This window comes from Cetorhinus maximus, chromosome 1 (genome assembly GCF_964194155.1).
Source record: "Cetorhinus maximus chromosome 1, sCetMax3.hap1.1, whole genome shotgun sequence".
NCBI lineage: Eukaryota > Metazoa > Chordata > Chondrichthyes > Lamniformes > Cetorhinidae > Cetorhinus > Cetorhinus maximus.
Window position 1 is genome coordinate 80,794,766 of NC_135879.1, and position 26,807 is coordinate 80,821,572.

At 42.7% G+C, this 26,807-nt stretch overlaps 1 protein-coding gene across 6 annotated transcripts in view; it reads left to right on the top strand.

The window, feature by feature from the left end:
* Window positions 1-26,807, top strand: part of LOC144681248 (ankyrin-2-like) — an 866,008-nt gene that overhangs the window by 484,434 nt on the left and 354,767 nt on the right. For all 6 annotated transcript variants that reach the window (XM_078542889.1, XM_078542897.1, XM_078542890.1 and 3 more), the window contains 3 exons: window positions 8,317-8,418; window positions 15,590-15,688; window positions 24,025-24,123. In XM_078542889.1, the coding sequence (XP_078399015.1) occupies window positions 8,317-8,418; window positions 15,590-15,688; window positions 24,025-24,123 (300 nt within the window). The remainder of the gene's footprint in view (window positions 1-8,316; window positions 8,419-15,589; window positions 15,689-24,024; window positions 24,124-26,807) is intronic.

Consider the following 26,807-nt stretch of genomic DNA (forward strand, 5'->3'; position numbering starts at 1 on the left):
TCTCCCTGTTTCTTCACCAGGATTTATTCTGAACTGCAGCTTCTGAGACCAGCTATAATTGGATCACCCAATTAGATGTCTATTTGACCTTTGCTTTTTAGTTTTCATTCCCATAGCAACCTCAAGTCACGTGGGCATTTCTTGGAAGTAAAATAATTGCTGGAAGTCCATTTACCCCTTTTCATAATACTATCCAGTTTCACTTTGGAATTAGAGGGACATTCCCAAAAGAAAATACAGGCTTTTCCCCAAAGCACAAGGGTCCTCACAATTTATCAAATGACTTCTCTTTTTCTCCTGAATAAAATCTTCCTGGGGTTCTAGTAGCCCTTGTGAACATGGCCAGCCTCCACACATAAACCTAGGGGAGAATTTTCCCTCTATCGGGCGGGCTGGGTGGGAGCGAGTGTGGGCAGGCGCACAGCTGATTGCCACCTGCGATCAGCTGCGCGCCGCCATTTTACACGGGCAGGCCAATTAAGGCCCGCCCCGCGTGACACGCACCTGGAAGCACTCGGCGCTACCTGTGCGGGCGGGAGGGAGGAGGGAAAGTCGGGGCCTGCGCTCTTTCGTGCATGTGCGCAAAAAAGCGCAGAAATCTCCCTGAGGCACGGAGCTGCCTCAGGGAGATTAGTTTAAGAATAAAGCATTGTGAAAAAGAAAAAAAAATTACGCAGAAATGTCCCCTCATGTGACAGTGTCACATGAGCTGGAACATATTTAAGTATTTCTATAAATTTTTAAATTTAATTTATAAAGCGTTCTCGAAACCTCATCCTGCCCGTGGATGAAGTTTCATGAGAAATGCGAAGGCCGCCTGGGCTCTTCGCCTGCCCACTAACCTTAAGGTCGGATGGGCAGCCCAGATAATCAGCTCAATTAGTTGAAAAATGGCCTTAATAGGCCTTTGACAAGTTCGGCGGGCGCGCAGCCGACTTCGGTGCACACCAGCTGAACTGAAGATTGGAATGACGCGCCGTGACGTCGGGACAAAAGCCCCTTGTCACCACATGTCATTTTACGCTTCAGCGTGCGATGCCCGCCCCCACATGCCGACCAGAAGATTCAGGCCCTAGATAATGAGCATCAATAGGCTTTTCCACTGTGGTGGGCATATTAGTCAAGCCCGATCCTGTTCTCACCCGGTTCTAAGGGAGACATGTTTAATAATAAAAAGTAGGAACTATGGCTGATTTTTCTTTCCTTCATCCACGGATGCTGAGGCCAGTTGTATGACCACAACTACTCCTCTGGACAAAATCAATGAAATGGGCACAGGATAAAAATTGAGCCTGGGAACCTCTGGTCTTTGTGAGTTAGTGTTTCACCAGGGAACTAGGTTGTAACTCTAAAGCGCTATACCATGCAGCCCAGAGCCTCCTATCCAGGGCACTATTGTTCAATGTTCTAAATGTCTGCTCTTTTTCTCCGAGTATACAAAAATAAGAAAATCATAGAAGTAAAGTCCAGCTTGTCCACTGACTCTGCCTCATAGAATCTTGGCACCCTTAGCATTATGATTCCCAACATTCCCTATTCACTAGCATCCTTCTAAGAGAAGCAAATAACTAGACAAAGAAAGGGTGAATCAGGAAATTCCACTTTGACCCCCAGTGACAATCAAAACTAGTCCATAAAAACCTGGAAAACTGACAGAAATATTGATCTGCCAAATACATCTGCCTGATCTCAGCTATGCTGTCATGGGTAAATGTGAATGGAGGCTAGATTTCTACTTAGAGGCACGATCTGGAAGGGAGCACCATGTTACTTTCTCACGGCACACTTACCATTAGGAGGAGAGCAGATGAGCAGACAGTCCTCTCAGTCAAGCAATGCTATATGCTATATGGATACTCAAGAAGGGAGAATACTTCATCTGGTACTTTGATGGAGGTCACTGTGTGGGTGCAAATTCAGCAGCCCTGCTTTTAACTCGCATATGTTGGCAGGATAGGAATGATGTACCCACAATGTACCATCGTGAGGCTTGGACCAAATTAACTCTTGGGACTCATTAGCATACTGAGTTCCAGAACCTGTGGGAATGAAGATGTGGCTGCTAGGCAGTTATGATCAGGGCAACAGATGGAAAAGTTTTGCATATGGCTCACTAGCTGTCTCTGAATCATCTTCATTGTTGGGTAGATGTGTCTAGGCTAACAGAAACATTCAGTGGCACTTTGTTGTCACACTGGCTCTTGATTAATGTTCCCTCTAAGCTGTGTGGGTGCAGCCAAGCAGTAATCAGGAATCTGCAGCACAGGCCATGAACAAGCAATGGTGCCTTTAAGTTGCACACTTGCAAGGCCATGCGTCAATCTTAAAGGGACCATGCAGTGCAAGAAACAGACCACTTACACTGAAAGAACACTAGAAAGAACATTGCTCTTGATCTCCTCCTTTAATGCAATGCCACTGAAAATAGGGCATAATATGATTGGAATGCTTCTCAGAAAGTGTCCAATTTTACCTTTATTAAGATATTAATTTATTTTAATAATGCTATCAAGTCTGCCGCAACAGCACCCTCTGGAAAGATGAACCTCCTTCACCTGTACTAATTATCTCTCAGAGTGAGAAATGCCTATTTCTCTCTGCAAGTGTCAGCCTTGACTCTTGTCTTTGAGTCAAGAAGTTGTATGTTTAAGTCCCACTCTAGAGAATTTAGTGCATAGATCTAGGCTGGTAATTCAGCATAGCAGCAAGGGAGTACTGCACTGTCAGAGGTACCATCTTTTAGATGGGACATTAAACCAAGACCCAGTCAGTCCTGTTAGGGTGGATGTGATAGGTCCCATGGCACTGTTCGAAGGAAATAGAGGACTCAGTGCCAACATGTATCCCACACCTAAAAACATTACCATTTGTTGTATTTTGCTGTGTGAAAATTGATTGCACATAATTTTTCCTGAGGAAGCTTAAGAACTCCTATTATCTTCCCTTAATGTGGGGAAGATGGGCAGAAGATCCATTCAATGGCCTCCCTGTTCAGGATTTAGAGTGTCAGAATAAATTAGGCAAAATCGAGCAGAATCATCTTCTAATCCAAATCCTGGTGGATTTCTTCTGGTGGAAAATCAAGCTTTCAGCAATCAAAAAGCCCCTGGATTTTCAGGGTCAATGAATTCTCAAGTACTATAAAAGAAAATTGAAAATGAAGAACTTAAAAGTATCAGCTTTGTAATTTTAAAATACATATTCTTTACTGGCTGTTACTCAAATATAGTATTATAGTTTTTAGTTGTCTTGTGCTTACCATGGTTGAACTTCTTTGGGTGCATAAAAAAGAAACAGGACTTTTGCACCCCACGAAAAGTGAGATTTAAGACATTCCCAAGCTTTTGGAACATTTTGAACTTGCTGATTTTCAATTTTGATAGTGTCAGAAGAGAAGCAACAGCCATTTTACCTCTTCACTACCAATAAAATGTAAATGACACTTGATGGAGGTGAATGTAGCTCTGTGCATGCATGTTAATACTCTAATTCCTTGACTAGAGAAGAATGCAGAGCCAGCAGAGTAACTTTACAGTGCTGGTTGTAAACTGCTCAAAGTCGGTACTGGTTTTCTGCAGTATAACAGCAATAATATAAGGAGTATTCTTAGGTAGGGTCTCAACTCTCATGATTAAATAGGATTATAATGATTCATAAAGTCAAGGTCTTCCATGACTGATTTTAGTTTTGCCGCCTTCTCCACAAAGTAAATGTAATGTCTGTAATGATAACAATCATCGCTGTAGAAGCAGGAAAACAAACTGTTATTGGTTTGATTGTGCACATAAATAAGATGGTACATCTTATGTATTTTTAGTCTGATGGGCAGGGAAACTATACAAATAAATGTAGATTATGTAATGCATTTTCAAATAATATACAGTAATATTTTGAACATTGAAGTTAATTCAGTTGAGATTCCATTGAAGAGAGTGATCTTTGAAACTGCAGTGGTCACAGACTATGGGATTAGTAAAGTCAGGTTTTCCATTGGTGCAGACTTTATGGACTGGTAGAGTCACATGAATACTGCAATGCCGCAATATACAGCACTCTGAGCTCAGTTAGCTTGGTGAAATACCATTGATGGAAATGCAGACAACTGTTCAATATCCAGGACCAGTGTAAAAAAAAAAAGACCCTGCCTTTTATCTCCTTACTTGACTGATAAACATGGTTAGATAATTTGCAGAAACCCAACAGAGATAGAAACTTTCTGATGTCCTTGCTATATATATGACCACGCCTCTGTCAGTGCAGATTGTGGAGGGTGTCACTGTACCACTGCATCATATGTAATGCTGGAGCAGTGATTGACTAACAGGAGCTGCAGGGCATCATTACGTATTAATGCAGACTACCACGTCTTCTTTCGGTGCACTGCAGCATTGCTGGACTTGATTCTCTTTTGGAACTCAATTAAACAAAAGCAGCTGGAGAAAAATATGGTAGATAGTCACACTGCCCTGAGGAAATGTTCTCTACATACATATCTGTTTTAATGGCATTTTTACATTATTTTCTGGGAGATATGCTTGAGGATGTGAAAAAAAATCTAATGAAGTGTGTCACTGCAGTGCAGCATTTCTTTGAGCTGTTTCATTGGTAGAATTTGAGAGGCAGGGTTTTTGATGTTCAGCCCTTTGAACGTAATATAGTTTAAATCAAAACTGTAGCCTTTTTATTGACGTACCTAGTGCTGGAATTCAAAACAATTACAAATTTTCAAGCAAAATATTGAACATTGCACAAAAATATGTCCATACCATCCCTGAACACTGAGTTTCACTGGGAAAAATGGGCTGTTTTTATTTTTGACCAGGATCTTTGATAGAGTTGTGGTCTTGAGGGGCTGGTATGTTTACCATATTTATTTCCAAAACAACTGCAGGGCATGCTTCAAGACTATTCTGGAGATTGAGAACTGATTCACGTGTGTTTTATCTCAGTCACCACAGGCTCCTCCATGTATCACACCCTAATCTATTTATTATTATTAATCTATTATCACCCTGCTAGATCCTGCTCCATAAATGGCTGCTGGGAGTTACAAAAAATAAGCTTAGGTTGGCATTGTCCCTGGGGTAGGATGGGGAGATGATGCATGGTGATGTCAATTCCTGGAGAGGGAAAATTGTGGGACAAGTCAACCTGTGCTGCTCTTTGGAATTTCCCCCACAAGAGATCTTAAAGCAAGCTATGAGCTGGATTTTCATCCTAGGGCCGGGAATCTGGAAATTTCCTGGCTTGGTCTTGCCTGCCTTGGGAGAAAGTGGCAACGAACACAGGATTTTCATTCCCGGGGTTGGGGAGGATGGGGTGGGGTGGTAACAGGGGTATAACAGGAGGTGGGCCCACCACACCCAGAAAGAGTTGGAAGGTAGCCACAGGGGCTGCCAGGTGCCGAGGTGAGCTGTTTAAAAGGTCTCCCTCTGTGATCTGGGATTTCGTTCCATTTGTAATAATGACAGCAAAACAAAGAACAGCCCTCTAGCTATCAACCCTCACACCCCTAATCTACAGCAGTTCATGAAGGCAGATCACCACTACCTTCTCAAGGGCGATTATGGATGGGCAATAGATGCGACGCCCACATCCCATGAATGAATAAAAAAAACCCCACATACTCCCCGTGCCCCATCCATGCAAACACATGCCACCATCCAACCCCTATGGCCCCTCATGCCCTCCATGTCAAGCTATGCCCCTCTAACCACTCCCCATGAGCCCTCATACTCTCCATGCCAATCTATGGTATTTCCATGCCATTCACCCACTATACACACTGCACAGAACCAATGAACCCTATAGTGATAATAGTATGTATAAAAAAGCTTTAAAAGACTTCATTCCTCCATAACTTTCTAAAAAGAACTGTTTTTACTACAGCCCTTTGAAAGTGTACATCATCCAGAACCTTTAAAGTATCAATAGTAGAAACTGCAAGCACTTGACCCCTCTTTATCTTATGTCAATAAACATTGTGCAATTGACAGAATAGATTACAGCCGTCAGTCAAGCAATGTTTTACCTGGGGTACAGTTGTTTCAACAGGCTGATGGCTTTCAACTGATGTGTGGGCTCATGGCGATGACAATTCCTGGTGAGTGAAAATTGTAGGACAAGTCAACCTGTGCTACCCTTCAGCATTTCCACAAGGCAGAGTATGAGTTGGGTTTTCATCCTAGAGGTAGGAGCCAGGAAATTTCCTGGCTCGGTCTGCCCGCCTTGGGAGAAAGTGGCAGTAAACACGAGATTTTCATTCCGGGCACGGGGTGGGTCGGGGGCTGCGTAGGGTGTGGTGCTGAAGGACCTTGTTCTGGCTTCAATGGTTTTGCACAAATCAATTGCACCCAGACTTGAGTGCATAAGTAGGCATTTCCCTTTGAATACAGCATAACTCAGAGATTGAGCAGAGATCACACAGAACAGGGCAAGCTGCTAGAAGAGGGAAGAGGAAGTAGGAGGGGAGAAGGACTTGCAACAGCAGACCAGGCTGTTCAGGACACAGGATGTTCTCCTACCAGGGAGGACTACGTGTGAGATGTTTGCACTTCAGTAGGGACAGTCTTCGCTAAAACCTGCTGCAGCAACTACTGCAAGCTCAGTGCAGTGCAAGGACCCAGCATTAAGGCAGCCATGAAAGTAACTGTGGACATGACATTTTATGGGTCGAGCTCTTTCTGGAGTGCAGCTAGAGATACTTACAACATCTCTCAGTTTGCCTTCCACTGTAGTGTAGGAGGTCATTGAGGATCTCTATTCAAAGAGGGCTGAATACATTGCATTCTTTTTGCCAGAAAGAAGCAAATGGGGTGAGCACACTCCTTCTCCAGGCTTTTCAAGGTGCAGAGTACCACTGACTGCACACACATTGCTTTGCAGGGGCCACATGTCAACTCTGTCCTATATCAGCACTGAAAGGGATTCCACTTCCTCCAAGTGCAGCTGCTCTGTGACTATGGTCAAGATATATTCACTGACTTTGACCACTCCAGCTCCTTGGGACTTTACTCCTGGCATTGACCTTGATAGCTATCTGGTCCCACTTCCTTCTGAGCATTTGTCTGGAGTGCCTCCTAGCCCCCTACCATACCGCACTTCTCTCCTTTTCACCTCCTCCACCAAGATCTCCATTGCAGTGTCTGAGAACCTTGAAGCATGCTTTCTCCCAAGGTTATACCTTTATTGAATCTTTTTCAACATCAGAACAACTTATACAAGGACATCCACCACTGGCTCCAGGCACAATGCTGATCCACTTAAGAGATGCAGGATGGCTTTAAGTAGTGTAGGCTGGCTTTTAAATTGCATTTACTTCTCATGATTTGTTCCCCACCACCCCCGACCACCTGCTGATGCTTGTAGTTGCTGAACAATGTTTTTAGTGCTGGCTGCTTGTTACAATCATAGTAATGTCACAAAATTGGCGTAGTGCCAGCATCACATTGCATAGACATGTGGTAATCGCACTCATTTTTGGGTGCTGTCCAATTTAACCCCTACCAGAGGATGAATTCTATAACCATCTGAAATGACAAGGTACAAACATTGGAAATCTGTAATTAAAATCAAAATTTTTGGAAACATACAGGAAGCATATTGGCATATAAAGCAAAACGGATGAGCTATGATGAAATCTGTGCACCATTTTTCTTTTCATATGCTGATTTGTTTGTGGTGTATTTTCACCACTTGCCCTTTCTGCGTCACTTTGAATCATAATTTGGGTTTACGCAACCAAGCAGCTACTAATGATTTCCTTGTGAGTTTTAAATGCCTTTGTTTGAAAAACAGTCTGTGCTGAAAGAATTTGATTATTCTGGGTTGCCAAGAAGTTACTCAATCATGAGTTTTATTCTTCATATTTTCCTTCATTCAGTATCCTTTATGTTTATCAGGTAATTTCTGCTGTACTGTAAATGATGGGCGCATAATTTGGACAGGCTTTATTATAATCAGACTGGAGCGATTACACTTTACAGGAACTTTTTTTATACAATCCAAGGTGGCTAACAATTCTGTGTGACACGACCAAATGCATATGACCTGAATGGAGTATTCCATTGCTCTATTTGAGAAAATAATTTGCAGTTTTAAAGGTTCAAGAAATTAAGTAATAGAAAAAAACAATATTTAATATAACCAGCCTCAAGCCAGTAGTGGTTTACTTGGTTTGCAGCATGAAGGCTGCATACTCTTATAGTTCCCCACAAATTAATATTTACCACTGACTGTCTGGAATTCCCTTTTATTGTGTGTATCCCATTAGTGGAGCAAATTGTATCGCTAATTGATGGTATTTCTTTTTTGCAGTCTGACAGCAATGCAAGCTTCCTCCGTGCTGCCAGAGCAGGGAATCTAGATAAAGTGCTCGAGTACCTCAAAGGAGGGATAGATATCAACACATCAAATCAGGTATGCACAGTTTTTAGCATTTGGGAATAATTCTTTCTTGAAAATTTCTATGGCTTTCGTAAAAACATGTCAGGAATTTGCTTGGAGCACTTCCAGTCTGCTGTCAGAACTATGCTAGAAATGTCATGGAAATCCAATTTTACTTTTGCATAAGTGGGGTTTCTACTGTGTTCTGGTAAAGTTAGGGTAGTGAGCAGGGAGGTTTCCACAGAAACTTACAGGCATGGTCATCTTCATAAAATAACTCAACATTAGCCTCCTTGACTTGTCCATGTTTCATTGGGCCAGATTTTGCAGTCAGTGTTGAAACAAGGGTGCTCGGCACTGACCATGAAGTAAGTCTGGCTAAGAGACCCAGCGTTCTCCCTGGTGAGAATTTCCACTCTATTATTGTATTGTGACTGCAGTGTTTGTTACTGGAGTTTCCCAGTTTGGAGTGATGTCCGAGCAGCCAATCACATAAAAAGATTTTCACAGACACCCACCCAGGCAGGAAAATAAAAGCAGTAAAATAAAATCACTTTTCAAAGTTTTTTTTACAGAGGGCAGATTAAAGATTGAGACACACACATCGGGTGAAAGTAGAAGCTAAACTATTCTGAAAAAGCTTTTAAAGAATAGTGTAAAACAGCCAGTCGGTGGCAATGCTTAGCACATTGCTGCTGTCTGCGAAGTTTTTACTGACCTAACAAAACTGCTCATTTCTTCTGGGATCTTCCGATCCCAGTTGAAGGAGAAATGGGCAGCACAGTCTCTACCGGGTAAGTCCAGCGAGCATAGGAGAGAAGAGGGAATGAGGGGACACGCCCCCTTTTTACAACACTAGCTGCCGTATTTGGGTAAGGTCCAAGTCTTTTAATAAATGAATGTGCGTTAGTGAATGGATGAATGAGTGAAAGGGGGAGTGAGTGGGTAGGTGGGTGAGGTGGATGAGGTAGGTAAGTAGACAGATGGCTGAGTGGCTGAGGCAGGCAGGTGTATAGCTGGGTGAGGTGGGTAGGTGGGTGAGCGCGTAGTTGGGTCAGGGGGTAGTTGGGGGGGGTCATTGGGTAGTTAGCTCGGGTTGGGCGAGTTGTCTCGGGGTTTGAGGGGTAGTCAGATGCTCGGGGAGTAGTTGGGCTGGGCTGGCGGTCAGGTCGGGGGGTTTAGTTGGAGGGTGTAGTCGGATAGGTGGGGGTGGTCGGGTTGTCGGGGATATGGTGGTCGGGGACGGTAGTTGAGTGGTCAAGGTACTCAGGTTGGGTCAGGAGTAGTCAGGTTGTGGAGGTACTCGGGTGGTCGAGCGGACAATCAGATGGTCAGGGGTGTAGTTGGATGGTGCAGGGTTCATCGGGTGGTTGGGCAGACTGTTGCGTTGTTGGGGATGTAGTCAGGTGGTGCAGGGATCGTTGGGTGGTTGGGTAGACTGTTGCGTGGTTGGGGATGTAGGCGGATGGTGCAGGGATCATCGGGTGCCTGGGGGGATGCTCAGGGTGTTGGGGGGATAGTTGGGTGGTAGGAGGTTAGGCAGCTGGTCAGGGGGTAGTCATGTGGTTGGGAGGCTAGTCAGACGGTGGGGAGAAGGTGTTTGAAGGGGTCAGTTGTAAAGTCAACCAGCTGTTAGACCAGGTTTTAAATTGTCTAACTTTTCCTGGGTAAGTATCCAGGTAAGTCCCGCAAATTTGGCGACTCCAACTTTCTTGACTGCTGCTGAGCTTCATAATCCAGAGATAGGAAGATTTGGGCCCTAATGGTTAATCATTTAACAGAACTCCAGGATTATAAAAATATGTTTCCAGCCCCAGATCTGTTTTCATCAAAGTTTATTAATTACACTGCCATTAAAACCTCAGTCACACCTGATTGAACAAGGTGTAACTTTTTAAAGGGGTTTCAAGTGACATTGTGGGAGCAGGAGAGTTAAAATTCTCACTGATTTAAGTGATTGCTGGCTCTGGGGATGTAATGGGATGGTGGGATACACACAGCACAGCATGTGTCAAAACCGAGTGCCAAACTACAACTTCAGGATTTCCACACTAATCTGCATCTGCCTGACATTCTGAAGTTGCGGTCAAGGGGGTAATGAGGGTGAAAGCTGACATTTTGCTATCGACACCCCCTGCCCAATGCAAAATCCAGCACAGTATTTCATCAGCCATGCAAGCTTCATTGTCCCTACTGCGCTTTTATATCCATGGTATCACATTTTAGTTCATCTAATCACTAAATTAGCTTGAGAACTTTCACTGGAGAAATAGATGGTGGCTGCTATTAAAATCATAGAAGAAGTGATACATTATTTCCTATAAAGCAGAGGTAATGAAATATAAATTAATTGTGTGGTATACATCTCTTTTATATTGATTTAGGTACTTGGTATTTTATGACTGCAGTTAACCAGACATTTTATGAAGCTCAGCAGCAGTCAAGAAAGTTGGAGTCGCCAAATTTGCATCATGTCAGGGCCACTAATGCACTATTGCATGGATACATCAATACAGAACAATTATTTCAAAGGAGCGTATCAACCAGTAAACTGGTATGAAAAAGACTAACGTAAAAACAGATCTCATGGGCTTCCATACCTAGTGACACAAATAAATTAAAACTATTTCAATTTAACAATGTTCTCTTATTGACTGAATTGGGAACACGGTGGTTGGCAGTTGTAAAGTTACACATGAGCTTCAAGTATCTTCTATGCCCCATCTGCTGCTGGGCACGCTTGTGTTGTGGACCATGGCCCGCCTTCTCTGCTCTAAGCATGATCACCCCCAGCCCCAATCTTGACAGGACTTGATCCATGATTCTGAGGATTAATGACAATGACAATGTGCTGAAATACGCCTTATCTATTTTAGAGGAACCTGGTGCTCACTCGCAGAGGACTCTTATATATCAGCTGGTGAACTTAATAACTCATTCTAAATTTCCCTGTATGGGTGCAAAGAAGGGTTTTATGATTTGACATTAATATTTCTTGCTAACAAAATTTGAATTTGCAGAAAGAAATTTCTCCCCTGGATACTGCAGAAAATCAGCTATCTTGAAACTTTAAAGTAGTTTCCAGAAATAATCAAGAACAGTAAAAATGTGAATACATCTAATTCACTACATCCCATTGGAAGCTTCCTGCAACTAGATAAAAGCGAAATACTGCAGATGCTGGAAATCTGAAACAGAAACAGAAAATGCTGGCAAAACTCAGCAGGCCTAACAGCATCTGTGGAGAGAAAAACAGAGTTAACGTTTTGAGTCTGTATGACTTTTCTGCAGTGCTAAAGAGAAGTAAAAATGTGATGAAATTTATACTGTTTAAGGGGTTGGAGCAGCTGATACTGGATTGAAGGCCAGCGCTAGATGAGGGCAAAGGAGGGATTGCCAAAGATGTCATGAACAAAAGGACAATGGGGTGTTAATGGTAGTGGTACTGGCTAAAGGAGGTGCTGGTGGTGGGCATTAAGGTGAGAAAGCAGAATGTGATTATAGCAGGACAAGGGTAAGCACTCTGGAAATGACACACACCAAGCTCATCTTCCCTTCACTGCACCCCCCCCCCCCCCAACCCACTATGTCAGTATTCTGTAGGGATCGTTCCCTCCAGGACACCCTGGTCCACTCCTCCATCATACCCAACACATCATCCTCCTCTCACGGCACCTTCCCATGCAATCGTGGAAGGTGCAACACCTGCCGCTTTACCTTCTCCTTCCTCACCATCCAAGGGCCCAAATACTCCTTTCAGGTGAAGCAACGCTTCACTTGCACCTCCTATAATTTGGTCTACTGCATTCGCTGCTCCCAATGCAGTCTCTCTACATTGGAGAGGCCAAACGCAGACTGGGTGGCTGCTTTGCAGAACACCTTTGGCCTGTCCGCAAGCATGACCCACACCTTCCTGTCGCTTGCCATTTCAACACACCACCCTGCTCTCATGCCCACATGTCCGTCCTTGGCCTGCTGCAATGTTCCAGTGAAGCCCAACGCAAACTGGAAGAACAGCACTTCATCTGCCGATTAGGCACTTTACAGCCTTCCGGACTTAACATTGAGTTCAACAACTTCAGACCATGAACTCTCTCCTCCATCCTCACCCCTTTTTTGTCCCCTTTTTTCAATATTCATTTTCATTTTTAAATTATTTTTTATCCACTTTTTTTATTTTTATTTATTTTCATTTTTATTCATTGTTTTATCCCCACCTCTTATCCTATTTTCAATCTTTTTTCCCACCGCCACCACCCCCTCCCCCCACCCCCATAAGGGCCATCTGTCACTTGTTCGTGTTGTTCTTTATTATCACATTCTGCTTTCTGAACTTAATGCCACCATCAGCACCTCCTTTAGCCAGCACCACTATCATTAACACCCTTTTGTCCTTTTGTTCATGACATCTTTGGCAATCCCTTCTTTGTCCCCACCTATCGCTGGCCTTCTACCCAGCTTCACCTGCTCCATCCCTCTTAAACAGTATAAATTCCATCACATTTTTACTTCTCTTTAGCTCTGAAGAAGTCATATGGACTCGAAACGTTAACTCTGTTTTTCTCTCCATAGTTGCTGTTAGACTGTTGACTTTTTCCAGCATTTTCTGTTTTTGTTCCTGCAACTAGACCTGGACACCATCCAGGTTTTGACTGATTAGTGGCAAGTAACATTCACACCTCCAGGCATTGACCAGCTCCAACAACAAGGGGAATTAGGAATAATTTTCCCAGGTCCTTGGAGATGGAAATGGCTGTGGTGGTGGTGGGGGAAGGCTAAGCAAATTTAGAAAAAATGTGTTGGGCCGATTCGCTGATTAGTTTTCACCTCCAGCTGCTTTTCTTAGGGGTTGGCCGGGTCCGGTGTCAGCAACTAACACATCAGTGGCAGAATGCCAATTAAGGTATTTAAAGGATCAGTTTTCAGCAATTTTCCAGCACTAGGCAATTTTTCCAGTGCCACAAGGGCTCGCGCTGTCTCAGCAGTTCGGCAACTCATGGGAAGTGGCTGCACAGTGGGAGGTTGAAGCTGTGTGAAATTATAAAGCTTTTTTAATGTTTACAGGAAAGATATGGCAAGGCTGATGAATTCCCATATAAGAGGCTTGCCATAGCGTGAGGATCTCCTGCAGATTGACTCAGATAATGCTGAGACTGGTACTTTGCCAGCCACTCCCCTGATAATGATGGTGCCTCCATTATGTCCCTACAATTCCTATTGATTGCTCCTTAGCAGTATCTCACTGATAACACTGTGAAGGTTGGCAGCCACCTTAGCAATGGGCTTCACTGTTTCCACCACCTTCCTCCAGAAACCACCTGGCTTCCCTGGATGGCGATTCCAGAAGAAGATTCTTAATTGACCATCTCACATAAGATCATGCCTGAAGTCCCACTGTTGCTGCAAATGGGATCAGGACCCAAAAATGGTCCTGATGCCCAAAAATTTTCAAAGTGTGGAAGTTTCAGTCTTAAGTGTTGAACCACCTCTCTTGACTTTTCACTGATATCACTATCACTAATATCCCCACCATAAACTTCCCAGGTGTCACCATGAATCAGAAACTGAACTAGACAACCACATAAGTGATGTAAATACAATAACAGGTCAGAGGCTGGATATTCTTTGGGGAGTGCCTTACCTTGTGTCTTCCCCATGCCTCTCCAGCAACTGCAAGGTATGCCACAAGTGTGATGGAAGACTCTGTACTTGAGTGTTATTTCAGCTGCACCCATCTAGTCATGAAGGTTGATATTATTCAACCTTCTGCTTGACTGATAACCCATCCACCATCTTTGAACATCCACTGCACCGTGGCTGCAGTGTTTACGATCTACAGTGTGTACTGAGGAAACTCGCCAAGGCGTCTCAAAAAGAATCTCCAAACTTACAAACTTTGCCGCTTAGAGGGCAGCAGGCACGTGGGCATCCAACTACTTTCAATTTTCCCTCCACGTCACATACCATTCTGATAGATGTATATCACCGTGCCTAACAGCAGTGTAGGAGTACCTTAACCACACGAACTGCAGCAGTTCAAGAAGGTGACTCACTACCACCTTCTCAAAGCCAATTAGGGATGAGCAATAAATGCTGGCCTTGTCGGGACACCCAAATCCCAAGAATGATTTTTTTAGTCAATTGGCTACAACTGGACTAGACAGGTTGTAGTTACATATGCAACCTGAATTCTTTTTATACAGCACGTTGGTTTTACTTTCTATCTTAATTTATGTATAAAGGAACACAATTTTGCTCTGGTTTTACTTGCCAGCCAGTTTAAAAGATTTAAAATGGATCAACTGTTCATCACCCAGATTTTAAAGCGATTCAGATGCAATTTCATTTCTTTTAGAAAATTGTTTTAAGGGAGCAAACTCCTTTCTCACAACTGTTTGCAAAAGATAAAGGAAAATAAAAAATTAATGCAGGTTGCATCTTGAAATCCAGAAATGCTAGTAATAGTGTGGTCAGATAGTTCCAATCAGAAGTTATTTTGATTGATTGATATATTTTCCAATTAACGTGACGGTCTAGATATTAGAGGTGAAGTTTAATCCTTCATTGGATATATTAACATATTTTACATGTTATCTTAAAGAGTTCTGCTTTCAAATCCCTTTACGGCTGAGGGGCCGGAGTAAAGCTCCAAACTGAACACACCACCATGGATTGAGGCTGGGTGGAGGGTTGAGTGAGGGGGTGCATAAGATTCCCAAATGTCTTTGGTGCCTAAGGTACAAAGAGTTTTTAATACGTCTCTGCCAGTAATACTGAATGGCTAACACAGGACAGTATGTCTGATATAAGTGTTTTATCCACTCTTGAAACAAGCATTGACGTGACTTTTGAATTATTTTATTTTATTGAATTATTGTATTTTATTTTTGAATAATTTTATTTAAGTGGGCTGTGATATGTCTTAATAGCTTCATTTTAAATTTGCAAGATGAGAGATTTGATGAAAAAGGTTGTATATTTTCAAACATGATGATAATACACACAAGTGTTGCAATGATGGAATTCAGTGTGACATTGGTTGCCATGAAACATTTCAATAAACTAATAAAAATGAACTTGGATAAATATGCCACTTTAACTGAAGGATTTAGTGTATTATCCTCGCATTAGTCCATTGGAATGTAAGTGTTCATGTGATATTGATATGCAGCTATACAATGGTATGTGTACTTTACTGTTGCAGAATGGCCTCAATGCATTGCATCTGGCAGCAAAAGAAGGACATGTGGAACTTGTGCAGGAATTACTGGAGAGAGGTGCAGTCGTTGATTCATCAACAAAGGTAATATCTGACATCAAACACTCTGAACAAATTATTTCCTTATCTGGCGTAATTATATTTGAAGAGTGCAACTACATATGTGCTCTACACACCTGAATGCCGAATAAAGTGAGGTCTTGAGGTCATCTAACACAGGCAACAACATTCATATTTGCCCTGAGTGGCACTTTGACTCCTTCTTATGGAGTGGTGTTTCCTGCTCCTGGGGCTTTGTGCATCACTCGATTTAGATCACAACTTCTGCTTGAAGCTGATTATTAATATAAATGGAGCATTGAAAGGATTAATCAATCAAAATCCTTCTCTCTGCCAACTTTTTTGACAAACCAAGATAAATCCCCTAATGCAAATTTTAAAGGGCAAAAGGAAAGATCAGAAAAATCAGGAACTAGTTATTAGTTGATACTAAGCTTGGCCTGAAGGTGATGGGGAAAGGAGAAGCTGAGGAGGGAGGTAAGAAATATTGCAATTTTGAGTTCCTGGCACAGGATAAAAGAGTGTGAAATGAGGCTTGATTTCAACTCAGTGAGGATCTCAAGGGAAGGAACACTTGGGCCAGTGAGTTAGAGTTTAGGGGGAGCAAAGCAGCTTGATTTAAAGGACTAACTAGAATAGTAGCAATAAAAATGAGAAGAATAGAGTTGAGAGATGATTGTCCATCTGATGATGAGTTTTTTCTTGTATTCTTTCCAAGAGTTCGAAAGAACAGGGATATAGTCATTCCAGATATCTGAGAAATAGTCAAACCTGGGACAGGGTTAGGTTCTGTACATAATTAAGAGACTGTGAGGGGATAAAAAGTGTTTGGCATAAAAGAGAGAACCATCTTTTTTTAGTGGCAATATTGAGGGAAAGAGTATTGAAAGAAGAACACTATAGTAAGGGTGGGCTGATGAAAGGTACGAGGTTGTAGTTGTTGGCTGGAGTGTCAAGAGCTGACAGCTTCCATGCTCCATTGAAGTTTCAGTTAAAACTAGTAGAAATAGCTGTTTGCATTGTTTCTCCAGGATTTTGACTGATCTTCTACCAAAGTTGTGGAGTAACTGTAGCCTGTAGCATGGGTTAATGCCTCTCTAAAAGTAGTGGGCAGAAATCTCAGACAAGTGCATTAGCATTTCAAAACATGTGACTTTTAAAAATTGAAAGAAGCAATATATTCATTGGTCCTTCCAAGGGCATAGGAATCAGGATAGTCTTGTTTAACCATTATATTACAAGACAATTGAGGTTTGTAAACATAAAGGATACATTTCTAGAAATGAATTGTAAACAATAAAGTATTTAGTGGAACACTCATGCCAAATTTGTGCAATCAATCACAGATTAGGCCATCCAAACACAACAGACTAGTCGTTTGAAAGGTAAGAAGGATTACATTTCTTAGAGGTTGGGCAGACATGAGGACATTTCCATTGAGGAAGAACTGTTTGGCTAAAAATGCTGCACTAATAAATCCATCAAGAATAAGATAAAGCAATTAGAATTTCCTGGATTTTGCTGAATATTTTTGTAAAAATTAAAAAGCTATTTCTTAAAAATGTAAACTTTTACACAGCAGCCATGCATTACATTGGAGAACCAACCCAGAATGCACCCCTATGTCTTAAGCCATTAGGCCATGGCATTGGATGATGATTGAGCAGCTGGTCCCTCCTTCTATCTGATTCACGAGATGCACCAAAGTGGCATAGGTACCCACAGACTCAAGTCAAATAAGGGAACTTCATTCTGAATTCAGGTAGTTTGAGAGGGCGGAATCTTGTGGAGGCAGCAGGGGCCTCAACTGCCAGCTGGGGAGCCAGCAAGGCACCCGCATGACCTCTTTTTGGGGAGGCCTGTTGCATCATGTACCATGCAGGCATTGATAGGCCAGCAGCAGACCTTTCCCCAGGATCAAGGACCCTGAGGGTGGGATTTCCGCCTGCTGAGAGCGGCCGGCCAATCAGAGGCCGGCAGCTCTTCCGTAGTCAGCAGCGTCACCGGAGAGGCAGTGGCATCTGCCAGTATGACACCCACCTCAGACCTCAGATCGAGAAAGGACAAAAGCACATTTATTGCCCACCCCTAGTTACTCTGAGAAGGTCCCTTCTTCAGAAAGTCCTGCAGCCCTTGTATGGCTCAAATAAATAGGAACGAAGATTAGCAGGCTAAACTGTAACTGAACAATGGGCTGCCTTTAAAGAAGAGAGAGTTCAAGTGCAATCAAGGTATATTCCCATGAAGGCTAAAGGTAGAGCAAACAAATCTAGAGTTCCCTGATAGGAGATATGGAGATTTGAATTAAGCAGAAAAAGTGTGCTTATGACAGATATCAGGTGGATAATACAATTGACAATCAGGCTGAATACAGAAGGTTCAGAGGGAAATTGAAAAAGCAAATATGAAAAGCAAAGAGAGACTATGAGAAGAGACTGGCAACTAACATAAAAGGAAATCCAGAAGTCTTCTATAGACATAAAATTGTAAAATGGTGGCAAGAGGAGCAGGAGGGCCGATTACAGACCTAAAAAGAGGATTTACCCATGGAGACAGGACGCATGGCTGAGGTATTAAATGAACACTTTCCATCAGTCTTTACCAAGGAAGAAGATGCTGCCCAGATCATGAAAGAGGAGGGAATTCAGATACTGAAGTGTTTAAAACTGCTAAGGAGGTGGTGTTGGATAGGTTGGATAGGTTGTCTGTACTTAAGTTGTTAAGGCACCAGAACCAGATGAGATGCACCCAAGGATACTGAAGGAAGTGAGAGTGGAAATTACGGAGGCATTGGCCATAATTTTCCAATCTTCCTTAGACTCAGGGGTAATACCAGAGGACTGGAGAATTGAAGATGTTACACCTTTTTCAGAAAAAAGATGTAAAGATAAGCCCAGCTACTACCAGCCAGCCAGTTTAACCTCAGTTGTAGGAAAGCTTTTAGAGATGGTAATTTGGGATAAAATTAGTAGTAACTTGGGCAAATGTAGGTTATTTAAGGAAAACCAGCATGGATTTGTTTAGGGGAAAACAGTGAGTTTTTTGATGAGGTAACGTAAAGGGTTGATGAGGATAATACTGATGATGTTGTGTACATTGACTTCCAAAAGGCATGTGATAAAGTGCCACATAACAGAGTTGTATGCAAATTTAGAGCTCATGGAATAAAGCAACATGGATACAAAATTGGCTGAGCGGTAGGAAAAAAAGAGTATGGTGAGTAATTGTTTTTCTCAGTCAGTAAAAGAAAGCTTTATATTGGAGTTCCACATAGATTGGTGTTAGGACCGCTGCTTTTCTTAATATGTATTAATGACCTAGACCTCGGTGGACAGGGCACAATTTCAAAATTTGCGGATGGTACGAAACTTAGAAGTATTGTGAACGGTGAGAAGGATAGTGTAGAACTTCAAAAGGACATAGATAGGTTGGTGGAATGGACAGGCAAGTGGCAGGTGAAATTTAATGCAGAGAAGTTTGAAGTTATTCATTTTGGGAGGTAGAACACAGACAGACAATATAAAATAAAGGTTACAATTCTAAAGCTGGTGCAGAAGCAGAGGGAACTGGGTGTATGTGTATCTAAATCATTGAAGTTGGTAGGACAAGTTGAACGAGCAGTTAATAAAGCATATGGCATCCTGAGCTTTATCAAAGGGGCATAGGGAACAAAAGCAAGGAAGTTATGTTAAACCAGTATAGAATACTGGTTCAGCTTCAGCTGGAGTATTGTGTCCAGTTCTGGGCACCACACTTTAGGATGGCATTAGAGAGGGTGCAGAAAAGATTCACAAGAATGGCTCCAGGGATGAGGAATTTCAGTTACCTGGAACGATTGTAGAAGTTAGGACTGTTCTCTTTGTAGAAGAGACGGCCAGGCGGAGATTTGACGGAGGTATTCAAAATTGCGAGTGTTCAGGACAGAGTAGATAGGGAGAAACTGTTCCTGTTAGTGGAAGGATCGAGAACAGAGGGCACAGATTTAAGGTAATTGGCAAAAGAAGCAATGGTGACATGAGGAAAAACGTTTTCATGAGTGTTTGGGATGTGGAACGTACTGCCTGAGACCCTGTGGAGGCAAGATTGAGACTTCAAAAGGGCATTGGACCATTACCTGAAGAGGGAAATATTTGCAGGGCTATGGGGAAAAGACAGGGGAGTGGCATGAGGTGAATTGCTCCTTTAGAGGGCCGGCACAGACATGACAAGCAGAATGGCCTCCTTCTGCAACCAATGATTCTATAAGTTTTTTCAGAAAGGTAAAAGATTTGAGAGCTACGATAATTTTCTCAGCAGTACCAGTTCTGTTTGCTGAGCAAGGGATTCCTGAAAGAGTAACACGTGATAATGGGACCCAATTCACTTCTAGAGAATTTAAGAATTTTTCTGAACAGTATGGGTTGAACATCATCACCTCATCTCCACATTACCCAAGGAGACACAGTTTTATAGAAAGACACATCCAGACAATCAAGAGAACTCTCTCAAAACGCCAAGAGACAAAGGCGGACCCAAACTTTGCCTTATTGTCACTCCGAGTTACACCTCTCAGGGTTGATATGAAATCATCTGCTGAGCTATTCAATGGCAGAAAGTACAAGAAAACTCTGGCAACTGTATCAACAAAAGCAATCTGAATAGATGGCCTCATTTTGAATACTTGGCTGAGCTCCAAGAATGGCTAATGCTCTTAGACCTCAGCAAGCAATGTTTATACAGCGGCAGAAGGTAGTGAAAGCATTGGTTGACATCTCTATTATCTTGTAATAAACTTGGATGTGGGGTGGGGTGTTATAAGGAAAGGAACTCAGGTTTGAGTAACCAACTAAAAAAAAAACAGGCATTCAACATTCCCATTGAATTCCATTGGCCCTTTTACTTTCTGATAAAGCTGTCAGTCAATCACAGTCATTCATCCTGTCAGAAGCTGTTCTCCACTTCATAGCTCTTAATCTTGTGTGAATAAACACACTGGCAATGCAAAAACAGGCTGGGCCTGTATCCACTGGAGTTTAGAAGAGTAAGAGATGATCTTATTGAAACATATGAGATCTTAAGGGGACTTGACAGGGTGGATCCAAAACGGACATTTTCCCTTGTGGGAGAGACTAGAACTGGGGGAGCACAGTTTAAAAATAAGGGGATTCCCATTTAAGAGATAAGAAGAATGTTTTCTCTCAGTGGGCTGTGAGTCTTTGGAACTCTCTTTCCCGAAGAGCAGTGGAGGCATGGTCATTGAATATTTTTAAGGCAGAGGTACACAGATTCTTGACCAACAAGGGAGTCGAGGGTTATCAATGATAGGTGGAATGTGGAGTTGAGGCCACAATTAGATCAGTCATGACCTTACTGAATGGTAGAGCAAGCTCGAGGGACAGAAAGGCCTACTCCTGCTCCTAATTTATATGCTCGTATATTCATATAAACTGCTGTTTCTTTGAAGAATTTTTTTTTTTGCTTGCTTGTTTATTCACACAAGATTAAAAGTTGTGAAGTGGAGAAGAGCCTCTGACATTGATGTTATGAATATCTGTGGTTGATTGATTGAAAAGGTACAAGGGCCAAGGGAATTCAACGGGAATGTTGAATGCCTGTTTTTTTTTTGGCTGATGACTCAAGACTGGGACTCCTTTGTAGTTCACGCCTCATCTGAAAGGCCATGAACCACATATACTTACTGAAGGGGCACGACTCTACCAAAATTGAGGGAGGGGTTTGAACTGCATAACCTCACAATGGAGCTAACAAGGGCGGAAGTGCTGTGTATAGGCTGGCTACCCTTGACCAGATGGGGTTACCATTTACCAGGAACTGAACTGAACTAGCCATATAAATACTGTGGCTACAAGAGCAGGTCAGAGGCTAGGAAACGTGTGACAAGTAACTCACCTCCTGACTCCCCAAAGCCTGTCCACCAACTACAAGGCACAAGTCAGGAGTGTGATGGAATATTCTCCACTTGCCTAGATGAGTCAGCTCCCACAACACTCAAGAAGCTTGACACCATCCAGGACAAAGCAACCCACTTGATTGGCATCACATGCACAACTATTCACTCCCTCCATCACTGACGCACAGTAGCAGCAGCGTGTACCATCTACAAGATACACTGCAGGAATTCACCAAGGCTCCTTCAACAGCACCTTCCAAATCCACGACCATTACCATCTAGAAGGACAAGGGCAACAGATAGTTGGGAACACCACCACCTGGAAGTTCCCCTTCAAGTCACTCAACATCCTGACTTGGAAATATATCGCTGTTCCTTCACTGTCGCTGGGTCAAGATCCTGGAACTCCCTTCCTAACAGCACTGTGGGTGTACCTACACCACTTGGATTGCAGCGGTTCAAGAAGGTAGCTCACCAAGGGCAACTAGAGATGGGCAACAAATGCTGGCCCAGCCAGCAAATCCCACATCCCGTGAATGAATAAAAAGACTCCCTTATCCCATGCCAGCCAAAATTGCCGGAAATGGGAATGGGGCAAGAATCCAGAATCTGATCCCACCTGCCATTTTAAAATTCCTCCAAAATCGGCCTGACTCAGCAAAAAATGGAAAAGCAGTATTATATTTAAATGGCAAGAGAATGAGAGAAGTTGGTATTCAGAGGGCTCTGCGTGCCCTTGTACACTAGTCACAGTAAGTTAACATGCAGGTTCAGCAAGCAATTATTAAAACAAATGGTATGTTAGCCTTTATTACAAATGGATTGGAGTAATACAGAAATCATACTACAATTGTATAGGGCCTTGGTGAGGCCGCTTCTTTAGCCCTGTGTACAATTTTGGTCTCCGTGCTTAAGGAAGGATACTTGCCTTAGAAGGCATGTAGCACGGGTTCACTGGACTGATTCTTGGGATCAAGAGATTGATTATTCCCTGGAGTGTAGAAAAATGTGAAATGATCTTGCTGAAGTAAATACCAAATTAGGAATATAGGAACAGGTGTCGGCCATTTAGCCCTCAAACCTGTTCCATCATTCAATGAGATTGTGGCTGATCTGTGACCTAACTCCACTGACTCATCTTTGCCCAATATCCCTTAATAATTTTGGCTAACAAAAAACCATTAATAACAATTTTAAAATTAACAATTGTCTAATATTAATTGGTATTTGTGGATGAGTTCTCTGCACTCCCCCAATCCTAAGCTCCCCACCTGTGGAAACAATTTTTCTCTATACGCCCTATGTCTTCCCCTTAATAGCTTGAAAACTTTAATCAAATCACTCTGAATCATCTTAATTCTACAGAATACAACTGTGGTTTGTGTAATCTCTTGGAGTCCTTGGCTTTCTATTCCATTATTCAAGTCGTCAATGAATACAGTGGGTAGTTGAGGCCCCAACATAGGTCGTTGCAGTGCCACTAGTCACATTCTGCCAGTTGCAGAACCTGCCCGTTATCCTTACTCATTGTCTCCTGATGCTCAACCAATTTCCTAATCAGGTCACTACTTCGCCTTCAATTCCATGAGTTTTGATACTAGTTAACCATCTCTGATGAGGGATTTCTGGAAGCCCATGTAAATAACATCCACAGCCATTGCCCTGTTCACTTTAGTAATCTCTAGAAATAATTCAGTCAGATTCATCAGGCATGACTTACTCTTTTTAAATCCATGTTGTCTCTCTCTGATCAGCTGAAAATTTTTAAGGGGCTTGACATATTAGATGCTGGGAGGATGTTGCCCCTGGCAGGAGAGTCTAGAACTAGGGGGTCACAGTCTCAGAATAAGGTCTTCACTATTTAGTACTGAGATAAAGAAAAACATTTTCACTGTAAGTTAATGGACCTTGAGAATTCTCTACCCCAGAGGGCTGTGGATGTTCAGTCATTGAGTATATTCAAGCCCAAAATTGACAAATGTTTGGATAACAAGGGAATTAAGGGATATGGAGATGGTGCAGAAGATGTACCTGAGGTATAAGATCAAGCATGATCTTGTTGAATGGCAGAACAAGCTCAAAGGGCCAAATACCTGATTCCTGCTCATGTTTCTTATGGTCGTAAGATAAACAAAATTAACATATTATTCAAGTTGCATACCATTTTTACGAAAGTGTGACACTATCCAAGATTTGATCATCAAATCGTTTCATACTTATGTAAAGTTAACTCTTTACAGATGAATTTTATGGTATCGTTTAACATAGAGGAAGCCACTGAACTTGAACATTAATAGGAGCTTTCCTAAATGTTTTGCTTCCCTTTCCTAAGAAAATACATCCTTAAGAAAATACATTCTTTTCTGCTCCAGGCTTCTTTGTCATTCTCTATTTACCTCGTCACTCCTGAACAAGGTGGCTTGTTCTGGGTTTTCTGTCTTTCTTGCTAATTATTTCTTTCTCTTAACAGAAAGGAAACTCAGCCCTACACATTGCATCTCTGGCTGGACAAACTGATGTGGTTAGAACTCTAGTGAAGCAGGGTGCCAACATCAATTCGCAGTCCCAGGCAAGTAACTGAAACACATCAGAATGGGCACACTTGAAATAAAATGGCAACATAAAAATTGTTTTCTGTCTATCATCGTCATACTTTCTGATACTCCTGTACTGGCTCTGCAGCTGGTAAAGTGAAGTATCACTTTGCCTTTAATCAATGCATCAGATTCAAAACTGGTTTATAAGTTCATTAGCCTGTGTGTACTTCTATTAACTTGAGTTCATAACATTAAGCAAATGAATTGTTACAGTAATTCAACATTCAAAGTCTTTTAAGAATTTCCAAAGAGAATGATTTTCAGATATCCATGTAGAATGTACAATGCTTTTGTGTTTTTAATGTTTTCTAAAGTAGAACTTCTTTGTACCATTTAGTTTTTGATCTTGTTATATTCCTTCAGATGGAAATTAACTGATTTACTAAAAACTATATGTCCTTTCAGTTTAATGACCATCTTTACAAATTGTTTATGGAGCCCCTGAGCTTGGAGTATGATTTGCTGCTTTCAAATTGCACTGTATGTCACACACGATTATCCATATAATGTGCACTTTAGGAGCATATAACCAGTGGTAGAAAAATAAAATAATACTGTACTACCCTGTCATGGTTGGAGGTCATGTGGCACAGTTGATAGTGTCTCTACCTCTGGGCTGGAAGCTCTGAGTTCGAGTCCCATCCCATAATGCAGCCGAACAGGTTGAGTATCAAGCTGTAAATCCTTCCAACACATGCCAATGGCAGGTGGTAAGAGAGGGAGAGATTCCTGGTCAACCATGTAATGGAAAGAATGTTAGAGCCTCTATTATCACTATCCAAAGCTCCAGACTACAACATGTATGTGAAAGTTCATGTTGCCACGGCAACTCGGACTCCCTGAATTCACATTAACACTCCAGGACCCCGTTACATAATCTTGATAATCGTTTAGATGCATGATTTATATTCTTTCCACTTTAAGTTATTTGTATTTTCAATGCTATTTAAATGCTGAATGTTATTTTACTATCCAACTCCTCCAGACTGTTTATTTTAAATTTCACAGCATTTTTGGGTCAAATTTTACTAGCTGATTAATTTGCTTTAGTAAATTACATTTTACACACACATATTTTCATAGGAATCAACAATGGTTTGTTACTTAAGAAATAAGCAGAGTTTTTCTCTCACATAGTATTCCTTCAACACCTACTAGCAGCTGCAGAGTGTAATGTGATTCCCAAGGGTGGATTTTAACTTTCACCACCAGGCAGACAACTGGCAGAAGATTAACCACCCCTTATAGACCCTGGCCAATTTTCCTTTCCATTGCAAGAAAGGTACTACAATAATCATGGGTGACTTTAATATTTATTAGACAAATCACGTTGGTAAAGGTAGACTTGAGGACAAGTTCAAAGATATTCAGGACAGTTTCTTAGAACAATATGTTGTGGAACCAACAGGAAACAGGTTCAAACTGAATGCGATATTGGTAGTGAACCCACAGCCCAAAGCCACAGGGCGGAATTGTCTGGACCTGTTGGCAGTGGGCATCATGGCAGGTGAGTGGAGAGAATACGGTGTGAGGGGCAGAAATCGGTTTCACTCCGGCATGAAATTATAGCGGGATCATCCGTTGGTGTCCGCCATTGCGGAATGCGAATCCCGCTGGAGAGGCCAGCGTGAACACGATTTGCATCCCGGTAATGGGATGCAAAGTCAGGCCCAACCACAATTGTCACCTCACGCTTGACTTACTGTTACGCCGGCCCAGAACACGTGGACAATTGTGACGTGCAGAATTTGGGACTTATCGTTAGGGCCTTGTTCAAATTGTGGATATCTGAGGAGAAGAAGATGCTGGAGCCCTACAGCTACCAGACCCTGGAGGAACACATGCATCGCATGCTGGGTGAATTCTTATGGACATGGTTCTGCCACGATGCATCTCTCGTAAGTTGGGAGGTCTCCACTGATGCTTTGGACCTTCATCGGAACATCACAGTCTTGGCGATGAGCTGCTACGGATGATTGGCAAAGTTGCGGGGTCGGGGGTGGGGGGAGGCGTGGTGTGGGGTGTGGGGGTGGGGGGGTGGAGAGGAAGGTCTAGGTGTGAGTGGGATAGGAATGTGTACCCGGGGAAGTGAGGTTGGGAGGGAGTGATAAAGTTGTCGGGGGATGGGGTGGTGAGGTTGGAGGGGAATGAAGGTGTCGGAGGGGGAGTGAGTTTGGGGGGGAGAAGGAGGGTGTCTGGGGTAGGAGGGAGTACAGGCACAGGAGGGAATACTGGGACAGGGTGGAGTATGGGAACAGGATGGTGTAACAGGGGAGAATGCTGAAAGTGGGGATGTAGGTGTAAGAGGGGGAGGAAGGTGTAAGCGAGGGTGTTTGAACAGTGGATGGTGTCTGGGGTGAGGAGGGAGTTTGGAGAGGGGAAGGTGTCCAGGAGGAGAAGAGAGTTCGGAAAGGGAGGTGTCTGGGGGGAGGAGGGAGATCGGAGAGGGGAAGGTGTCAGAGGGGAAGAAGGGAATTTGGAGAGGGATAGGTGCCCAGGGGGAAGAAGGAGTTCAGAGAGGGGAAGGTGTCTGTGAGGAGGAGGGACTAAGGGTGAAGGAGGGTATAAGAGGGTATAAGTGGTGGTGGGGGGGCATGGGAAACATCTAGTTGAATGTGGAAAGGAGGAGTCTGTGGAGTCAATGACTGCCTTCTGA